The sequence below is a fragment of the Lissotriton helveticus genome, chromosome 11, assembly GCF_964261635.1.
Source record: "Lissotriton helveticus chromosome 11, aLisHel1.1, whole genome shotgun sequence".
NCBI classification, from domain to species: domain Eukaryota; kingdom Metazoa; phylum Chordata; class Amphibia; order Caudata; family Salamandridae; genus Lissotriton; species Lissotriton helveticus.
This window is the reverse complement of record NC_136072.1, coordinates 242,352,560-242,368,999: the sequence shown is the minus strand read 5'-3', so window position 1 is coordinate 242,368,999 and position 16,440 is coordinate 242,352,560. Positions and strand designations below refer to the sequence as shown.

The 16,440-nt window shown below is 43.1% G+C and overlaps 1 protein-coding gene across 2 annotated transcripts in view; it reads right to left on the bottom strand.

Moving 5' to 3' along the window:
• EIF2A (eukaryotic translation initiation factor 2A) overlaps window positions 1-16,440 on the bottom strand; it is a 247,232-nt gene that overhangs the window by 143,818 nt on the left and 86,974 nt on the right. For both annotated transcript variants that reach the window (XM_078668056.1, XM_078668057.1), the window contains exon 3: window positions 8,301-8,375. In XM_078668056.1, the coding sequence (XP_078524182.1) occupies window positions 8,301-8,375 (75 nt within the window). The remainder of the gene's footprint in view (window positions 1-8,300; window positions 8,376-16,440) is intronic.

Here is a 16,440-nt window from a genome sequence, read left to right as displayed (position 1 = left end):
CGTACTATTACCATCATAATTCTCTTTCTCATCTGCAGACTTACCTTTTCAGTAAAACCAAATCAGAACTCATGCCATGCAAGGAAAAAAAACACCAACACAGGAATGATGCAACACCTGCAACTTTAACATAGATACCCACTGACCAGAGCTACAGCAAAAGTACCTCTGAAAGAGAAATCACACAAATAGGTAGTCAAGAAGCACTAATACACCATGCCTGTAAAAGGGATCACTGACCTCACTAAGAGGAAGGAACATTTGTCTCAATGGACAACAGAATAACGGGAGGGTGTGAGCGTTCCTTCTTAAGAGGTAGCCAGAACATATTTATTTTAGGTGGCAAGTGGCGATTGTTCGATGGTGCAAATGCACTGTGTTAATATTGGGATGCAAAAAAATGAACATCAAAGTAATGCGATCACAAGAATCACAGAAGGTCGCTGATGTTGAAGGCAGTACCTTAGGTTTTAGTTTGTCAAATGAGTCTTGGCTTTCTTACTGGCGAATGAGAACTTACTAAAAATAACAAGCCACACTGCCCAGGGCAATGGCTGTGATCCGGTCAGGCTCAGGAACTCAAACCTGGCAGTTTTACGGTTAGTCATGTGCCTGGTCACAACATAGCCTGTACACTGGACAGTACCGTCAGGCCACTACCAACCGTATCTCTGCTTGACTACAACCATCATCAGAGGGACAGTGTAGTTTATAGCATTGTACTATTACCCTTCACGGCACTATGACTCCACACACACATACTACAATCTCATAGAATAGAAAAAACATATCTTCACATTACCCCATCACCAACAGAATAACAATCATACACCTAGACTATCTAGCCACCACCACTACACTACCAGCCATCACCACTAAATTTCCATATGATCCAAATAAACTATCATTCCCATGCCACCAATCACCTTCCAATATCACTGCACTATAACCCCCAAGACTGCACTACAACTCTGACTCTGTGCTACATCGAAAAGCACTGATTTTCCTGAGCTCGGCACATCTATCCACACACATGCAGAACATAATTGCCTCACTACCACACCCCCATTACTTCTTTACCATTCAACAGCACCAACTACTACTTCACTATCTAAAAACTATTTATCCATCATTTAAAAAATATATATTATAGGATATAAACTCTTGCTCCTGCATATGGCAAGGAGGGTACCACACAGCTATTGAGGTTTACCTAGGTTCGTGGACTTTACTATTGGCATTTGATTTACTAAACAATTCTTCATTACATTTGTAAAGGGCAGCAAATGGCACGCAATATTGCCACAGCTAAATGATTTACAGAGGAATTATTCAATGTTCATAAAATGACGTGAAGGTTACAGTTCAATAGTGTTCATCCAAAGAGGATAGTTCATAGTCAGTGGTAGGGATGACAGTAACTGCCAGATTGTTTCCTTTTTTTAATCCTTTCTGATCTAATGGTGAAATGAGGAAAGGCAAAGAGGTAGGGGCAAGTCATACAGGTGTGATGGGGATATCATCATGTGAAACACCCAAAATTCATTCAAGTAGACTTGGGCTGCCCCCATCCCAGGGAAAAATCTGTTCTGGTTATGTTTATTTTTGAAGATTGCAAATATTTCAAAATTTGCCAGGACTTAGGCAGGATCTGAGGTGGGTGAATATCACTGCTGACAACACACTGAGTTAAAGTTTGTTTTTGTGCTCACGCTTCAAATTGTGAAGACATTAATGGCCAGCATAGCATTAAAAGATTCCTCGTAAAGAATGTAGAGTATGGGTGTGAAAACTAAATCTTGCAAGAAACAGGAAATGTGGGAAATCCAGAAGTCTCCAAATAGATGAATAACTGACACCTAAAAAGGAGAAGATAGGCACTCCGGGATGGTCGTTACACATGAATGCCGACTGATGGACAATATTCAAAGTCACAGCTATGCCCAGAAGAACAAATAAGCAGCGACACTCCCTGTTGGCGAATGAGGTCATTGACTACCTAGAAAGACACTGCTTCTTTCCTGCATCTGGGTTGGAACCTTGATTGGTTTGAGTGCAACAGGTTGTTGCGGTCACTTTGGATCTGCATTTGAAAATGCTATTATTTTTTCTGTGGAAGGGTAATGTAGAGATGGGGTGGCAACGTATGAGCAGATTAGTGGTGGAACAAGGTCTTAGCGAGAGCGGAAAAAGATGTAACATGTTTTCAATAAAGCGTTACATTTTCCTGTTAAGTGGGAGGAACAGAGTATGGGAGCACTTTCACAGGCTGATTTAATGATTTAGAAGGATAGAATGGCATTCTCATACAACATTGCACTGAGATGGGAGAGGATGTCAAAGAAGCCTTTTAGGGTGGAAGAAGTGTAATGTGGCTATGTCGAACAGCAGGACTGTCAGAGGAGATGCTGGTTTGAACTATGTGGTGTATTCCATTGCTGACTGTACTGATGAGGAAATTGCTATTATCACTGGTCTTCTGGACTGAGTCGTGGATAACAAGTAGAGGACGTTGGTTAATAGAATGGAACAGTGCTCTAGTTCCGTTTTGGGGTTGTGAGACTAGTAGAAAAGAAAATATTCAGATTTGTGCTTTTGTGATGGCTTGTTAGTGTACAATGTTGAGTAGGGAGGTCTCTTGGGAATTATATTTTTCACCAGAATTTTACAGATTCATTATAAACCTTTTTAGACTTAGTATAGGTATCTGGAGGTTTGTGTTGATGTTTTTGGTGCACAGGGTGCATGTATGTCAGCAAAGAGGCATTTTGAAAATTTGAAGAAGTGAAGGCACTTTGACACTGGATTGTAATAGGAAAAAAGAAGGCTGCACATGCGCCATGGTGAGGTTTTTGAATGAGTGAACAGTTACAGAGTTGGGCTCCAGTTACCTCGTGTGTAGGGATTGGTCAGAAGTCATACTATTCAAAGGAAATCCTTTAGAAGCTGGAGGAAAGGAGAGGATACATTCTTGTGCTTTGCTTCTGAGATTATGAGAGAGCCAGCGATAGGATGAGCAGGAGGGATTCAATACCTCATTATAAACTACTAACACTATTACCACCATACTAACATCACCACCGCACTAGCCCAGAAAGCATAATTTTATCCTGGCACACCATTACAATACCACCCCAAACCACTTATCACTGCATTCTCACCTAAAAAACAAGCATTTACAATGCAATGGTTTCGCCTTTTGAAAAGTTTGAGCTATTGGCATTGTAAATGACAAAATTTGTATTTTATGTTTTGGTTTTGAAAACAGATAAATAAATGGCATTGTCATTTACAATGCCAATAGTTTAATTTCTGGCAAATGCCACACAAAAACACACAGACCCACACACACACACACACAGACCCACACACAGAGAGAGCCACACACAGAGCCACACACACACCCAGAGCCACACACACCCACCCACCCAGAGCCACACACACCCACCCAGAGCCACACACACCCACCCAGAGCCACACACACCCACCCAGAGCCACACACACCCACCCAGAGCCACACACACACACACTCAGGAGAGCAAGCACAGCGAGGGGGCAGGGAAGCAAGCACAGCGAGGGGGCAGGGAAGCAAGCACAGCGAGGGGGCAGGGAAGCAAGCACAGCGAGGGGGCAGGGAAGCAAGCACAGCGAGGGGGCAGGGAAGCAAGCACAGCGAGGGGGCAGGGAAGCAAGCACAGCGAGGGGGCAGGGAAGCATGCACAGCCAGGGGAAGGGGAGCAAGCACAGCCAGGGGAAGGGAAACCAGGGGGCGGGGGAGCAAGAACAGCCAGGGGGCAGGGAAGCAAGCACGGGCAGGGAAGCAAGCACAGCAAAGAGGCAGGGAAGCAAGCACAGCCAGGGGGCAGGGAAGCAAGCACAGCCAGGGGGCAGGGAAGCGAGCACAGCCAGGGGGCAGGGAAGCGAGCACAGCCAGGGGGCAGGGAAGCGAGCACAGCCAGGGGGCAGGGAAGCGAGCACAGCCAGGGGGAAGGGAAGCTAGCACAGCCAGGGGGAAGGGAAGCTAGCACAGCCAGGGGGCAGGGAAGCAAGCACAGCCATGTTTCCAGTGCTTGGCTATTCTGAACAAACCATTGGTATACGGCCTGCCACTCAAACGAAAACAACTCCCAGAATACCTTCTATGAGCATTAGTACCCAGGAACCTGCACTAGCCTAACTGACATGGTGGGTGTGTCTCAAACGCTGTGGGGTTTGGGAAGACGTGTGGAGTAGGCCCTTTTAAAAGCACCCACCCCTCAGACAATAACCACAAATGTGTGAGATAATCAGTGTTTACCTCTTTATTCACAAATGCACTTTCTGGAGCTAAATTCAGCAAATACTGTTCCTATGAGTCAGCACTCAGAATGTACCCACACAAATAGTGTTTGAGCCCACAAATGTTAAACTTCGGTGTGAGATATGGTTTGTGAATGAAGCCATAGAATTCCCACGCCCTACAAGTGACTAGGCTCCAACAAACAGAATCCTAGAAATAGCAGAGAGGCACAACTCATAGGCACATCAATAAAACTCTTTAAAACATGGGTGGGAAACGGAATGGCAGGAAATGTGGCACAAAACTGCAGACCTATCATTTCACTTTTACTCCTGACCCATTATTAGCAGGTGAGGTGTGTCTGCAGGAAGGAAACAACTTGCCAGCTCTGTAATACAGATAAACCCTAAACAGAAAGCAAAGAAAACAGCACCATTGGGGAGGGTGCAAAGCCAAAACACACACTACAAAGAGAACGTCAAGACACAGCAACAACCAGTACAAGAAACACCAACATGTAAAGCAAATCAAACAACTGTAAAAGCAGTAATATTAAAAACACGCTGGAAACAAGACAAACAACAGACACGAAAAAGGCAATATAAAGAGTACACGCCAACTGCATATAAAATAAGATAGAATAAAAGGCAAAATAATTTCAACAAAAACAACAAGACATGCAAAAAAGAGAACACATAAAATATGACACGTAAACAAAGTAAAGCGCCAACCACCTGTAAAATGAGGCTGCTCTTCCAATGAGTGCTCACCTGAAGTGATGGGAGGTCGATGTAAGATCCATCTCCTCACACTACATACAAGAAAGTAGAGACCTTGCTTTCAAAGGCCGAATTATCTTAAAACTGGGGACTGGAAAATAATGTCTTACTTTTTTAGAACCAAAAAAAAATATTTTAATAAAATGAATTTTATGTTACTAATTGTAATTTGTATATGTACACTTTATGGTTGTGACAAACCAAATAAAGTTAATTTTGACTTGACTTGACTTACACTACATACACTCTATTGAACAGCCTTACTGTGAGGACCTCGAGTGGGAATAAAATAAGTACAATAGGGTGTGTCCACGTACTCATGTTGTTCTTGTAGTTCTTTCACGCTCCTTATCTGCTGTACATCTATTAAAATGCATACCCCCTAGTGCCACCTTACACTGTAGGTCTTCCAAGCACTCTCTCCGAAGCTGTACCTCGCCTGCATTTGTGGGTCGCAGGTGCAAGGCTTGGATGGATTAACCCTGTGGTGTGCCTTCCTTTACACCGTCTCAGGTATAAATCTTCTACAAGAAACTTGCCTGATCCACAAACATACCAGATCTTCTGCAACAACACTTAAACAGTTTTGAACTGGTAGAAGAATTCATCATTGGATCTCTTTGTATCGTCAAACCGACTGTTCCTCTGAGCAATCACCAACATATCACTCTAGCAGTCTCAAGCCCAGTTTTTAATTAAGGACCCCTTCTTTAGATGACTGTTCATCCAAGTCTGGTGTTAGGCAGGCCTTCAGACTTTGCACATCCACTGCACTACGAAGACTTCACCGATCCCAAAGACAAAGGACTTCAGTAGAAGCACCTGGCATGATGCAAACCTAGAAGCCACTCTTTACAAGGTTCTAGGCAATTCTTAATCTTGACATAACTGCTCCACAACAATGAGGCGAGTTGTTCTCCGATCACCTGAACGCCTCCTTTGCCCACTGGGCCACATTCCTGGTCGGCTCACCGCTGCTCTGATCTGGTCTTCTTAACATATTCCCCATCTCAGAGTCCAGCTCTTGTGCAGTTACTTCAGACTGATGTAACCAGAAAGTGCTCCTTTACATTTTTGAATAGAGGTCTGCGGTTTACCTAGCAGATTCTCTGCTCCTTTTTCACACAAATGATGACACTCTTTCCATAGGACTTCTTCCTGACTCCTTCACCGGGCTGATGTTTTCGCCCTCTCTCTTACTTCTTTCAGATTACCTTTGCTTCACCCAAACCATCTTCAAATTCCGCTGCTTTTCTTCCACATGGCCATCCTTGAGAAAGTGTGCCACCATGACATATAATACCATTCTTTATGTGCCAGGTCCCTTCATGCATACAATTCATTAAGAATACAGAGTGAGCATAGCACTACATCAAATCTCTTTCCTCCAGTTCAGAAGCAGCTATAATGGATGCCAGTAGCCCACCCTTCATCTAGCCATTCACACGGATCCTTCAAGATATCCGGCCAGACACATGCATGCCACCTTCCTGCTCCCTGGCAACCTGAATGCACCTCAGTGTCCAGAGTGGAAGCCCAAAAGAACAATCGTAAATTCAATTTTCTTCTAAAGTACTGATCAGGTTGATCTGATCTTTCAAACTAACAACATTATAACAGTCACCATAACCTCCCAGTCCTCCCTCATGCTCACCTAAAAGGCGAGAAGACTCCAAACCGCCCTGTACAGATCAAGGGACAAATCACAGTGCTCGCCAGAAAAGAAGTCCAGTGGGATACCAGGAGGTATTAAATGTCAGACACCCTATGAAGCAACCTAAGTCTAGATATGGTGTTATTTTGCACTTGCCATCCACGTGGATCCAGACTCAACAATGGGAACGCCTCCATCACCCCCCTCTCCCCCGACACACACACACACACACCCTCCCAAAATAAAGTTTATTTTCCTGAAGGCAATTAAAAAAGCAGCATCCCACCTTTTCCTGGTTGCTCGAAAATGTGATCCTGCCCCCGCCTTTAATCTTAAAGGCTCTCCCGACACTGACCAGGGCTGGGCAGACTGCCCTTATAAAGCAACCAGGCAGTGCCCCACGAGCGGGTTAGTGTTCAGGCATTTTTTGGATGTCCGCCCGGGACTTGGGTACTTTCCAAAACCTTGAGTTTCATTCACCGCCCTGCCTATGGCACAGGGGCCGCGGAGGGACGTTCTCTTTCCCCGGGGCTCCTCCTGTGCAAGCAGATCGACTTACCTGCACCTTGCGACGGCGGCACTTCTCCGGTCTCCCTTTTCGGCATGGGAGACCGGTAACATCGACGGCGGCAATCTCGCTGGCACTTCTCCGGTCTCCCTCTTTGGCATGGGAGACCGGCAACGTCCTCCGCATCTCCCGGGGCTCCCTCCAGGCCACGGGAGCCCCGCGGGCGCCGCCATACTTCTTGCCGTCTTCCTTCTTCCCCCGGGCTGCGGGGGGCGGGCACTTCCGGCCGGCCGTGCTAGGATTGGCCGGCCAGCCGGCCGGTCACTTCCGGGTCGCCGCGGGCAGCGCGGCGGCCCGTCTCTAGCTCAGGCAGGCGGGCGGCGAAGTTTCCCGAGGAGTGGGCTCCCTCGTGGACCAGCAGTGACGTCCACGCAGCTTCACCAATCAGGAGCAGGATAGTCACTGGTGCCGGCAATGCCGGACCAGATTCGGGGGCGTTCCCGGCTTTCGGCTGACGTCGCGTGACGTCGGCAAAAGCCAAAGAATCTCGGGAACGCCTCCGAATCTGGTCCGGCATTGACGGACAGGCCCCTCGTCCAATGGCTAGGCTCCATTTATGGAGCCAGCCAATGAATGACGAGGGCCGACCCAAACCCACACTACAGTTCTCATTAGATTTCTCCTGCGCAAAAGCTGCTTGCGCAGCTTTTTGCAGTCGAAACCTAAACACACACTGTCACAAAAACAAGCAATCTAATTGAGTTTTGGACTACAAACATACAGATATTCAGGTGTACCCACCACTGCTGCAATTCCGCCTAGCATTACCTGTTCTCACACCACCACACTGACAGTCCCCAATTTTGGTCTATAACCCACAGGACCACTGTCCTCCAAGCCCACTATCACTCAACAACTGCAAAAAAGTATACCAAAAAGTTGGAAAAGTGTGAAAAAATAGCTATAGCAAAGTTAGCTCAGTATAGAAGTAAAGTGACTCAGTTTCAAGATTTCTTGTTTATGCATTCCATTATTCTCAACACGATCTTCTCACTCAAAAATGTAAAAGGGGAAACTTACTTTTCTCCATTGCTCCAACTAAATAATTTTCCATCTTTGCTAAATGCAAACACTTTGCAGCTTTTACCAGAGTCCCTAAAAAATAAAACATGAAACCTGTGGTTAGTTTTCTGAATTAAAAATAGATAATGCAAGATCTCCTACTGGCTTAACATCTGCATTCAATTAAAAGTAGAAAACCGCTGAAAGAAGTTTTAAAACTTTTTAAACGCATAAAAATGATGTTCAGACAGTCAAACACTTCAATTTTCTGTAGGTATTTGAAGAAACATGATATTAGTATACAATAAATATATTCTGTGAGACATATAAACCTATTAGCGCTCTGATACCTCCGGGTCTAGCCAGCGCTATATAAAACTCTTCAAATAAATAAAAATAAAATATTATCTTAATGTTGAAACGGCTGTCTGCTGTCAATAGGTTCGTGCAATATTTCAAAATTACTTTCATATTAAGGTTTTTGAATTGGAGAGAGTACAGAAGTGTCTACGAAAAAAAGAACCCTCTCTATAAGCCAAAATAAATACAAAATAAAGCTCAATTATAGAATGTCCCACATGCTCAGTAAACAAAAAGAGCACTTAAAAAAAAGTCAATTAGCAATATAACACCTTCATGCCGTCACAGCTTACAAGACCATTAAAGGACCTTCTAGCCTAAATGTATGCCATTCATTCTAGGCCATCATTTATTTTTTTTATCATACAAAATGATATGTCCTTGAGTGATGAGCCCAGGCACAAACAAAAGGCCTGCAACAAGGGTGACCACTGCCTTGCCCAGGCCACACTCTGCATTCCCACTTTGCTTACCTTTCTTTAGGCCTCGTTAATCCAGCATACAAGAGATGTATACTTGAAGAATGGATGGTAAATAGAGTATATGACTGAAAAGCTTAAGAGTGCTGGAGTTACTTTGGTGTAAAACCTGCAACTACTTCTGTTACAAGGTCATCCTGTAATTTCAAATGGGAGGATTTACAACTATAGCAAACCTAAAAAGGGCGTGGTCAGAGAAACAATTTGAAGGTAGTGCAGAAGATCTAACTTGCAATATCTTTGGCAGGGTATGACCACAACTGGTTCTTTAGCCAGTAACTAAAATTCAAATGAATAGTGATTACGGAAAGCACTGGGTGTTGCTTAGTTAACTGCCTTGCAAATTATAACTTCTGATGCATTTTGCATAAGGCCACCGTAGTGGTCTTACCACTAACTACATCGAGTCTTGAAAAGGGACCAGTGCTCTTACCTCAATAACTCTCGAGGATGGAAACAACGAAACAAGGGAAAGAATCATTTGAGTTTACCTACAATTTACAGAGTTGATGAAATGTCCATTAATGTTTAAGTTAATGGTGCCGCTAATACAGTCATAAGACACCATTCTTGCCATAATTAGAACAGGTAGGCAGCATCATTCACAGAAACGGATGGTGTATCCAATATTCCATTCAAAATTCATATAGTTAAAGTCAACCAGGCTTGGAGTAGGCCATCTGTCTAGGCGAACACCCTCCATTCCACCAATCTTTCTCTTGAGGCTATGGTTTTGAACAGTTATAAGAAAAGGTATTAACACAAACATCCAGGTTTCACAATGCAAGTGATCTTTTTAGGTCTGGCCAGAGAGATTAGTAGCTGCATCACAAAGGTTTATGTAATCTATTCAGAGGGGGAGTGTTAGCCCATCTCAAACACTTGGCATTTTCATAGTTACTGCAAATGCCAATTTTCATTTCCAGCAGCCTGATAACTGCGCGAGGAGATAACAAAATACATTCATGAATACTTAGTCTACGCAATGCTTACCTGGTGCATGGTATTGATAGGTCTTCCATGAGCCCCACATCTCCTACCTGTCTGGTTGCCTTCTCAAAATGCCTTGGCCAGCCATCTGTCAATAGCATGGCGCCTGCCACATCAGTGATGTGGAATTCCTATAACCAGACACACAAGACATATTGTTTGGGGTCCAGGGCAACATGTTTTCATGAGTATTTTGTCCTTGGGACAAGTAGGCCCAACCCCCTGCAGCACAAACCCTTTGGCTGACAGTTTGCAGTACCACATTATAGATCATTGAAGGGCACTTTCTGCAGTTAAGCCAATATTTTTGTACATATGTTAATGCTGTTCAAAAATGTATTTATGGTTCAATAATTGAAAGACTTTATTATTAGGGTAAGCGCTCTAAGTAAATGTTGTAAGCGCTGACTGCACTACTGACAGTGGTTACAATATAAAAATGTGTACACACATTTTCAAAGATTAGCAATATGAGACTATGTATAATGCTCCCAGAATGCGCTTTGGTTTGATGCAAATATTAGCAGAAGTTTGAAAGCAAGATTGATGATTCTTAACTTTCCAAATAAAATGTTCATAAAAAAATGAAAGCAGGAAAAATACATTTAGCTAAACTGGTGTAAAATTTCAGGTACCATTTCTTTGGAGCATCATTTAGTAACATGTAGTAACACATGCTAGTATTTCCCAAAAATATTTATAATGGAAAATCAGTGTAACCAGTTTCACTAAGATTATGGGGAAACATAAACAAGCATTGGCAAAGCCAGTAGGCCTGAGATTGGTGGTCAGCTTGTTAGTGTTGTCAATGTGTGAATTGTTTTGGCATGGTTTTTGTAAAACCTTATAAGTGTGGAAGCTGCCGGGACCTCACCTTTATAACAAACATTAGCAAAAGCAAATAAATGTATTGTCTCAGAAAGCACACACTGCAACAGTAGTTACTGGCACTGAACAAAACTACTTTGTGTGCCGATATGCTCCGATAAAGAGAGGCAGAATTTTAATAAATGCTAAAGGTTGGGGTCAACGCCAGACCTAACTAGGGGCCCGATTATTAAAGAAAGTCTCAAAAGGGCTCCCATGGTATATGTCCTTGCATTAAGTGCAGCTATATGGCTTTCGTGAATTCCCAAGAATTTACAGAAGTAGGACATGAAATAGTACTCCTAGAAAATATTTGTGAACTGCTTTTTAGCATGAGCAAATTTGCATGTGTCGATTTGCTCATGCGAAAATCTGAGTGTTCGCAAATTCACTTTCCCTCCAACAACTTTTTCCCCAACTCTAGAAGAAGGTTTTACGTCTACCATTGTCAGGAGTAAATTTCCAACATTTCTCAGTATGGGAAAATATTAGAGAAGAATAGTTGAATCCCCTTACAACATGAAAGTTAGTAGGTTTGCACAGACTCAAAAGGGCAGTCTAACCCTGCAACTATTGCTTACCACTACCTTCAGGCACCGTATGTAGATCTGCGGAAACAAGGCAACATAAGGGGATTACAAGTATTCAAACACTACGATGGTATGAGCCCTGGCATAATCAGAGAGACCATATCAGAGCTCTTATATAATACAATTGCTGCCATAATTTGGCCCCGCACTACATGGCACCAAAGGGACAAGTGGATTTTGTTACAGGACAAGTAGATTTATGAAGCAACCTGCCCCATGGAGAAGGAGATATTTTATTAGATTCCACACCCCTTCACCTACATTTCTTGACCTGATGGAGGGGGTAGTGTGGTCCATCACGGGGCAGCGCCCTCCTTACATTGGGTGGATCCAGGTGTTTGGTCCCTGCAAGGTGCAGCGTCGTGTGTGCTCAGTCAAACTGCATTTGTAGAATACATAGCTGTACAAATCAGTAGCACCATGATGTTCCTCCCTCATTTTAGAATCTCACTCCCTGTCTGCAGCCTGAGGCGTAACGCAGACCTCTGCAGCTCCTGCGGTGCAGGGGGGTCCCAACCCTTCAAGGGCTCCTCAATCCTTCAGGGGTGCTCCATTTAGCCCAAGACCAGTGAATATCTGTATAATATGGGAGTCTAAGGGGCCCCTCTAAGTTCTGCAGTAGGGCCCTATTATTTAGCTTTACACCACTGCCCACAGTCCCCATCAAATGCATGCCACAGCATCATATTATGCAAGTGTGCCTGTAATATATCTGAAAGCATTATTTCAAGTTTTACTAAGAGTTCATCATAATCAGGTTACTGTCAAACATTTCAATCCAATTGAAACCTACAGCAATGGTGTACATCCCTATCTGCAGTTGTGGAAAGGTCAAGGAAAATGGCATAGGGAATTTGCAGATATCGGAAGCAATACTCATGATTTAAAGAAGTAGAAAGCCCGGTACATCCATGTAATGAGGACTAAAGAACTAGTGCAGTGCAAACAAACATAGCATTTGGTTTATAGCATGGATGTAGAAGTGCATGATCTGGTTTGTTAATGAAGAAGAGATGGGCAAATATGTTAATGTGCTCAAGACCCTGGAAATGAGGGAGGTCTCTAAATGGAGGATTTTCCTACATCATAGTTTTCAGAAGAACAGGACATGGAAGATGTCACTTCTCAGGCAAAAGAACACAACAGAACATAACAAACCAGCAGAGGCGTCTTTCGACTTCGAGCTTCCACCGCTGACTGTAATATATGGATATATTCAGATCTGGTGCAAGCTCAGCAAGGAGAGGGAGGGGGGAGAGAGAGAAGGGGGAGAGAGGAGGAGGAGGAGGAAGAGGAGGCTAAAATGATTTCCCTTAGATATCAGCAACAAAAACCTCAATTCAATTAGTAACACTAGGTCTCTACTAATGTCCTAACCTTTCAGCTAGAAGGAAAGGTGTGTGCATAATCTGTTGCAAATACATGCATATTGTTTGAGGTGCTTTTTTTAAATCATAGTTTGGTGGTAATTAGTTGCTGGTCATCTGTACGAGCAGAAGGCAAACATGCTGGAGGAAATATATTCCAGTGGAACCGACCACAAGCTGCTGACAGTTGAAGTTAAAGTGTCAGCGTATGAAGGAGTTTGAAGGTCATCCCCATACAAAAATAGAAGCATCTGATCCCTGATTAGAAGGCCTTTTCCCCTGACTTTATGGGAAATTAAGTATTCCATGTGTGTGTAACTTGGTGTTGTAACTTGCAAAAGCAACTTACAGCACAAAGGGACATTTTAATGACCCTTCTCCAAAGCATTATATGTGTAGGAGGAAGCATTCACGAGCTCCAGTTTCTGTTACTACCAAAAAGGGGAGTGACTATAAAATGTATACACTGGTTTTAAGCACTGTGTGCATGATGGGACACAGCATTCACATGAATGGTGCACTTAGTGAGAAGAAAATTAACAAGCATTGGTAACGCCAGTCGGTCTGGCCTTTTACATAGCTACAGTTACTTCAAGTAATTACTAGATGTCCTTTCTAAATCAGATCAAACTGTGTGAAGTCTTTAGCAAGACTGCAGCCCTCCAGAAATGTACTAGATGTACCTCTCAAGTCAGAAGCAACAGCTTAACAAATCTGTCACAATGCTGCAATACCTCACGTTGTTACTAAACGTCCCTCTTGAGTAAGAGGCAACTGCTTAAAATATCCCTCAGAAAGTTAAGGGGGTGAGGATTCAACATAAAAAGTACATATCACTTTTGTTACTTTAAGAAAGCGTGGACTTTGATATTCTTTCATGAATGTGCAGTTCCCAAGTTGTTAATAGGTGTCCCTGACAATTCAAATGTAAAAACAGGCCTCGAAAAATCTATGGCATTAGATTTGATCAGGTCGAGCTATTTTTTAGCATGTACTAGTCTGTTCTGTCTAGTGAACTTAAACTGAAAAGGAAAAGGTGTTCTGTTCATTCAGAAAGTGAATGAGCAATAAAGATGCCATTTAATCTTGTTTTTATCTTGACACATGTGCTGCCTGTTCAAGGAAAGAAGTCAAATGTCAGTTTGTCTTTTTACTAATGGCTGCCTGGAAAATGGTGTTTATTTTTCTTTCTCTTACTACAGTTAAAGCTTTTTTGTCAAGTGGGCTGTCTGATGAGGTCAGTTTTTTTCTAACACAAAACATTTAAATAGCCTGTGAATGAACAGTACAAATATTTCAAAATACATCTGGAATTAGGACAGCATTTTTTTTGTAATTAAGAAGTGTGAAGCAAACAAAGATTTAAATAGCAGCAAAACAAATATGAACACTTTACGTGATGTGCAAATGACACATTTGCAGAACCTTGACATCGTAACATTATTGTTTGTACACAATATAGTTTTTTCAGTAAAACAGCATGTCAGTGGGAAATTTTGTTGCCATTTCAAAGTAAAATCAGCTGATTGCAAATGAGTGTGTTACCACTTCATGCTTTAGGTATGTATCTATTAAAAGTGATAGTTTTTAAACATGATTTCAGAAGCATTACTGCCCCTGCCCCGATGACAATGCTGTTAATGAATTAAGAGGCAACTCGGAGGTCACGTGTATCCTATATGAGGCTAGATTTGTTTTAATCTATGGAGCAAATGTTTAGTCTATTAAATGAAACAGGATTTGTTGTAGAACAGATGTGCTAAACTCGCATATTTAAGGTGCTCTCATATGTGATAATGAAGAAAATGGTGGCTCCGTAAATTAAAATATTTGCCCACAATCACATCATTAAAAACCAATTTATGGGTCAAGAGCTTTACAATTAGGTCGAGTTGATTATTTAAGTCACTAGACCTGCAGGTCTATTAACATTTTCATGATTTTTTGAGCCCTGAAAAGCATTTATATTCTTCCGTGAAGGTGTAATTCCACAAGTTGTTTAGAGATGTCCTTCGCAAGCCAAAAGAACCATTTTTAAAAAATTAAGTTGCAGTTCCACGAGTCTTTATTAGGTGTGCCTCTAAAAGTCAAATACAATAGCTTTGAAATTTTTGCTTGAAACTGCTGTTCAAATGATTGTTACTAGGTGCCCCTCCAGTCAAATGATGCTTTGATATTCTTCGTGAAGGTGTAGTTCCACAAGTCGTTACTAGGTGTCCCTCCCAAATGAAATGCAAAAGCATTGAAATTCTTACATCAATCCACATTTCCACTAGTTGTCAGTAGAGATCCCTCAAAAGTGAAATGGAAATGCACAGAAATCCATTCATGAAGCTGCAGTTCCACAAGTGGTACTAGGTGTCCCTCACAAGTCAAATGCAAAAGAATTTAAATATTTTCATAAAGCTGAAGTTACACTTGCTGTTAATAGAGGTCTAGCTCAAGTCTAAAGCAGCTGCTTCAAAATACCTTCATCAAGCTGAAACGGATGTAGCTTTAGTATTTTTTAAAGTATGCGACCACATCCACTATGTATAGGAACATTTATTCACTGGTAAGTGTAACACAATTAGTGAGGGATCGTCTAAACTCATTGCAGGCTGTTTCTTGTTCCGCGGGGGGGCTGACCTACCTGTTTTCAGCCAACTGAAGCGGTTTTCCTGCCTGCCTTCTTCGCCGCAAGTGGAGGCTGCCTTGGGGGTGTTGCCGGGCCGCAGGGACTCCAACTCCCCGCACGCACCCTTGAGTGGCACACACCGGCTGCGTCACTTCAAAGCGCCCGGAGGCGCTTAAATCAGCTGTGCGCCTCCCGCAGCACGGGAAGCGCACGGGCGTGCCTGGGCGAAGCCCGGGCCAATGGCGGGCCCGTACGCGCCCGTCATAGCCAGGAGTAGGCTGGGCTAGGCCACCCCCCTTTTATTTGGTTTGTGAGCTCCTTTAAGGACCATTAAGGACTCGGTTAGTGATATTTACTGACTTTATTCTTTGTGGAATCTGTTTGTTTCATCAATGGCCACTAAACGCAAATTAACTGGGCAGAGGGTTGGGGGTGGTGTGGCAGGTACCCTGGACGCATTTTTAACTAGGGCAGAATCTGTTTTGCAGCATGAAATACTCTTAACTGAGAAAAGACTCTCTTTGGGGCCGTTCATGGGGCAAAAAAGATCATCTCTAGGGGCCATCAGTAAAGTCAAATCACCAGTAGCAGTCCCTCAAACTTTATTTTTGCCCCAGTATAGAGCCGCTTGTTGTATGTACGGTCAGCACTATTGCTACCGAACCGAACCCTGAGGTGGGAATAGTTGAGGTGGTAAACCTGAGTGATTTGAGTGGCCTGGCTACAGTCCATTCTCCCAGTGTAAGCGCTCAGGATGGTTTCGGTGACCTCACCTCAAGTTCTTGTGGCAGATTTTCCTGCTGCCCTGATTACTCAGCAAGCACCGCCTCCAAAATCGCCTTGGGTAGATAGAGGTGATCGAGTCACCAGATCTAAAAGATCTACTCG